Source organism: Pempheris klunzingeri, chromosome 7 (genome assembly GCF_042242105.1).
Source record: "Pempheris klunzingeri isolate RE-2024b chromosome 7, fPemKlu1.hap1, whole genome shotgun sequence".
Classification (NCBI taxonomy): Eukaryota; Metazoa; Chordata; class Actinopteri; order Acropomatiformes; family Pempheridae; genus Pempheris; species Pempheris klunzingeri.
This window is the reverse complement of record NC_092018.1, coordinates 22,965,258-22,970,864: the sequence shown is the minus strand read 5'-3', so window position 1 is coordinate 22,970,864 and position 5,607 is coordinate 22,965,258. Positions and strand designations below refer to the sequence as shown.

Genomic DNA, 5,607 nt, shown 5'->3' with positions numbered 1-5,607 from the left:
TGTCAAACGCGGTGGAAACAGACGGAGGCATGTCGATAGACAGGCGGCTGTGAGGGAGAGGAGAGAAGCAGAAGCTGCGTCATGTCTCCTCCTCACGGCTACATGTAGTTTTTTTTTTTTAGTTTTTTGTTTTTTTAATCCGCGGAGCTGGATGTCGGGAAGAGTTTGCCCAACTGTTACCGCCGCCGCGCCTCTCCGTCCCGGGGCTTCATCTTCCGCCGCTTCGCCTTCTTCTGGAAACCTATGGAGACCAAAACACGGCCCGTCTGAGCGCGCCTTCACTTCTCCAAAGCGTGGCGAGATTTGACAGAATATTTCTTCCAGCGTCTCAAACTTTCAGCGCGGGAGGACAAAGCTCGGGCTCGGTAAGGCACCACGGCTCCTCTCTTTGCTCTCGTCTCCGCCCGCGCGCCTTCCAGCGCTCCTCCGAGCCGCGGACACCGTGTCCACTTCCACAGCTGGCACGCGCCACCGACAACTTTTCTGATGCCGCAAACCACCACGTTTACTTTCATTACTGGCAGTCTTCCAAAAGTCCCATTTGGTGACTTTTGCTCCCTCCACACGCACACACACACACACACACACACACACACACACACACATAGACATAACGTTAAAGCCTGTTAACCCATCATTACCCTGTAGACTTGTCAAGCTACTAATGAGATGATAAGATACAGAGAACAACACTCTGTTCACTCTGGATTGTGCTGCTGACTCTGGATCAGTGGAAATATCTCGAAGCCTCTTCTTCCCTGTGTTGATCAGTGTGTCAGTGACCATGTCATCAGTCAGGTCTGAGTTATTGGACATAGACTGTTTTGCTAATATTATCAGTCTGCATAACTAGATATCGTTTATTGATCCCTCAGTGGGGAAAGTTTGCTGTTACAGCAGCTCAAAGGGGACACAGTTAAAAGAAATAGAAAATTAAATAGCAATAATATAATATATACAGAGGAAAAACCTATATAGACAAAAAAAACCAAACTAGAACTCCTACCTGTAAATATTGCAAAATAAATGTCCACCAATAGGAAACAGGAGTAAACATATTCTACTTTAACACTTAAGGCATTTCAAAGGCATCAGTACAGTAATATTTATGTAGTGTGGGTCCAGCCTTTACACCTGTCTCACCTGTCGAATCTATTCTGTGTGTCAAAGCAGCCTCTGAGGGCAGCATGGTGAACAGCCAAGCATCAGGTGTACCGCCGGCCCCCAGGTCGTGTGCAGGATGCGGGGGGAAGATCGCCGACCGCTTCCTGCTCTTCTCCATGGAGCGCTACTGGCACACTCGCTGCCTCAAGTGCTCTTGCTGCCAAGCCCAGCTGGGGGACATTGGCACCACCTGCTACAGCAAAGGGGGCATGATTCTGTGTCGAAGTGACTATATCAGGTGAAAGGAAGGAAGAGGTGGCAGGGGGAGGAAGGAAGGAAGGAAGGAAGGAGGAGGAGGAGGGAGAGGAAGCTGCTGGCTTTAGATTTTGGAGGCCGTACAGACTCAACAATCTGTGTTTTCTTCTGTGTTTGCAGACTGTTCGGGCACAGCGGGGCGTGCAGCGCCTGCGGCCAGTCGATCCCAGCCAACGAAATGGTGATGAGGGCGCAGGGGAATGTTTACCACCTCAAGGTAAATCCCCAGATCTCACATCAGAGCGCTTTGTCTCCTGCTGCTCGTTTGACAGAAACATCTGGGATTTGACGGGGGAGAGACAGTGAGGCGGGGAGACGGGTCACCTCAGAATCAGGACGGAAGGGAATGGTGCCTTCCATGTGTTCTGCCTCGTGTACTCAATTTTAAACTTGTTTAAAGACACGTTTAAGAGATTTCCATTTCTTAACAAGTGATTAGACTGTAATGTGTAAACGTATTCATCTTCAGTTTCTCATATCAGGTGACTTCACTCACTAAACTTTGTTTTTGGTTTTTGTATCATGCCCACAGCTAATGAATGTGCTGTAGTGGCCTGCATTTGATCTCCATCTACATTTCTGACCCTCCTCTGTGCTTCTCTGCAGTGTTTCAGCTGTGCCACCTGTAGAAACAGACTGATGCCCGGCGATCGCTTCCATTACATCAACGGCACAATCTTCTGCGAGCACGACAGGCCCGGCGCCGTCTTGCTCAACAGCCACCTGCCTCCACTTCAGAGCAGCTCTGTGCTGACAGACCAGAAGGTGAGTAAAGGGATACAGAACTAGCTTCACTTAACAGCAGAGTGTAAATTCTCCTTACATGGAAACTGCACCACGTTGCAGGAATGCAAAAAACTACATTCTACATCATAAGAGTCTGAATATCAGAATCAAAATATCAGCAGGAAGAATAGGGTCAAAAACATTAAAGACAGAAACAATGCTGTACTATTTTGAGGTACTTGTACTTAATACTTGGGTATTTCCATTTTGTGAGCCTCTATACTTCTACTCCTCCAAACTGACTCCATCTTGACCAGCTAAAATGTTACAATGCATGTAATAATAGTCTACCATGATAATGTATAATAACAACAAGCACTATTCCACAGCATAATGGCCACAGGCACTGTGGATATGTGATAGTTGACTTTTAAGTTTTATTTTTTTTTGTATATACTGTTAAATCTGAATTCTTGTTCGTCCACTGAAAAATGAAACATGATAAAAAAAGATTTTAGGAAAAACTGAAATGCTACTTGGTAACTGAAGCGGAACAGTCTTCAGAATGTGCTTTCTTCAGCTACCAATGTTACAATGCTCTTTATAACTTGTGTATTATGTCATGGTGTGTTTTGTTTTTAGATGAATTCGTCCTCAAATAGGTCTATAAGCTAAAATGAACTGGAATTTAACGCTTGAATAAGAAGGAAACGGAAACATGAAAAGATGAATAGCGTTGATGCTTCGTATTCACACAAGATGAACCTGCAGGGTGTGTCGTGGCGGTGACCCTAACCCTTCTCCCCCCCCCTCGTCTTGTCTGCAGGTGTGCTGAGTGGCGGGAGCGCTGCGTCTCCGCCTTGCCTTTCCTCCCGAGCTTCATTTCTCTTCAGCGCACCGTTCTTCTCCCGCTGTTGTCACTGTTGTTGTGGATTCTCATCACTGTCCTGCCTCTCTCTGTCTCTCTGAGAGGACGCGGTTTCTCACCAAGATATCCTGTCCGTCACCATATCAGAGACTCTATATACCGCATACAAAGTCACATTTATGTTGTGTTCAATGTTAACGTGGTCTGCGCATCAGCAAAGACTTACAGAATGCGTGGACTGTGCTGGAAAACGGCTCCTTTGGGACTCAGAGAAAGCTGGAGGGAAACAGTGTGACGATGAAAGCCTGCGCCAACTAAAAGAGGGAACAAAAGATGCTTGAATGAACGTTTGGACTGCTGTAAAATGACTGTCAAAGCTTTGCTTGTGCCATGTGGCATTATTTCCCCTGAGCGTCAGTGCTTGTAATGAACTCTTGATCTCTCTCTTGTATATGTTAATCTGAGATCCACATGCTGCGACTTGAATATAAAATTGAAAGGCTTCAGGACAAAAAAATCAGAGCATCTGAAAATGTTCCATTTGAATGAGTTAAAAACTGCTTGTCAGAAGTCGGATTCAAAGCCCCATCAGTAACTAACTTTATTTTAATTATTCAAGGAAAACAAAAATGTAATGTTGCTGTCACCTGTGATAACTGATTTTTCAGATGCCCTGCACAAAGAACTGAATTGATCCAGTGAAGGTTTTGTTATTTGTCTTCTGTAGAGTTTTATTTCTTTATCAGATGCCTGTTCGATGTGTGAAAAAATTGTGAGAAAAATCCTATTAAAATGATTTTCCTGTAACATGTCGTGAACTGAGGTCGTTCTGCAGCCCTTAGCTGGCATTAGAGTGGCATTGCATTGCATGGTACCTAGCAGGGTGACTGTCTCTCCCTTTAGCCCTGTATGGTGAAAACATGCCTGATTACCCAGAGGAATGGAATTAGGGGGCTTGAGCTCTGACCATTTACAGAAGCAATTAAACATGAGCCCTGTATCTGTGCTGCTGGAGCTCCTGGGAGGCTGAACTTGGGGCATATCCTGTGGCTGACTGGCTCGGTGGCTGCCTGCCTGCCTCTAATAACGCCTAATCTGAAAGCAGGCTAATTAAAGGGGAGTGGCCCCCTCTACATCCAGGGCATTTGAAACAATCTGATGTATTTACTGTTTACCATGTTCCAATTAAAGCTTCTACACAGCCCGGTTTGTTTCCCACCAAAGCTCTTTGTTCTCTGCCACTCTCTGCGTGGCTTCTGAAAATTATTTTCCTGAGCTGCGTCTAATTCGCTCTTAACTCGACGTGCCTTTTTAATGTTGTGTAAAAACTTAAAGTCTCAGCATACCGTCAGAGGTTGGGAGTTAATCTCAGCGTGATAGCTTTGGTGGAGCACACACAGCGGGCAGGAAGCACAAGATACGATCTGCTCTACTTTCACACCTTGCCTGGGAGCATGGCAGCCATCAAGCTCGCACCTTAATGCGCTTAGCTATTTCGAAACGTCCCACTTGTCATGGTAGGTGCTGATACTGCATCAATTATTTATTCCACGTCTGATCAAGAAGCGTCACGCAAATTCATTAACGTATGCAAATGATCACAATTACAATTATCTTTGTATCGTGATGGTGAAGAAATAAAACCTCGGCACATTCCCGAGTCCCTCTGCACCACAAGTTACACTTTGCATTCAAACTAATCAAGCCTCATCTGCCTTTTCCTAATTAGCCGGAACGTTTTCAGATGCCAATTAGCAGGTCTCATGAAAAGGCTCTTTGCCATGAGGCGTTGTCTTTTATCAGAGCTTCTGCAGGTGTGTGGCTCACCATGTAGCCTGTGTCATAGGAAAGTGTTTATTCCTGCTAATTAATCATATTAACACATGCAGATGAGTGTAATTGCCTGAGCTCCTCCACGTCACACTGTGTGAAGACACACAACGATGCCAGGATATTTTTACATGCTCATGATGAAGAGGAAGAAGGCCGGCGAAGCCTCCTCTTTGCCCAGACACTCCTGTGATTCGGATCCAAGATGGCTGCCTTCCTGTAGCCCAGTTCCCTTGTGATGCTGATCCGTTGGTCTGTCGGCCAGAAGCTCCTCTCGAGTAGCGAGGCCTCTCTGCGCGTGGAGAGGCCAGACTGAGCGTTTGGAATCGAACGGCGTGCTGGCGTTAGCTTACACATCTCAGTGATGCTCCAGTCTGCTTTGTGTCACCAGATGTGAACTAAATTCTGACCAGCAGGAGAACACAGGGGCTCAGTTCCCACTCTGGTTAACAACTGTACTCAAAAATGAATAACTGAACCCTCACTTTTTTTATACTTTCATTTGACTCCATCTTTACCGCGAAGTGCTCATTATTTTGGTGTTTTTGAGCTGCATGTCCATGAGGTTTATGCTGTTAATCAGGGTTGGGGCAGATTACTTTCAAATGTAGTCAGTCACTGAGTGCAAGTTACATGGTAATTTCTGTAATTGATAATGTTATTCATTGGATTCCAAAAAAATTGATCATTTAATCAGAATACTTTTTGATTACTTCAAAATCAGATACTGAAAATATTTCCATGTCAAATAAAAAAAAACAAAA

The 5,607-nt window shown here is 45.2% G+C and overlaps 1 protein-coding gene across 2 annotated transcripts; it reads left to right on the top strand.

Moving 5' to 3' along the window:
* Positions 1–4,217, top strand: LOC139203688 (LIM domain transcription factor LMO4-B). 2 transcript variants are annotated; one of them, XM_070833525.1, is made up of 5 exons: positions 1–365; positions 1,174–1,402; positions 1,540–1,636; positions 2,026–2,184; positions 2,972–4,217. In XM_070833525.1, the coding sequence occupies exons 2-5, from the start codon at positions 1,188–1,190 to the stop codon at positions 2,978–2,980; spliced, it is 480 nt and encodes a 159-aa protein (XP_070689626.1). In that variant the 5' UTR covers positions 1–365; positions 1,174–1,187; the 3' UTR covers positions 2,981–4,217. The 2 variants fall into 2 exon arrangements, with proteins under 2 accessions (XP_070689626.1, XP_070689627.1); XM_070833526.1 differs by having other exon boundaries at positions 1,171–1,402.
* Positions 4,218–5,607: the final 1,390 nt, after the last annotated feature.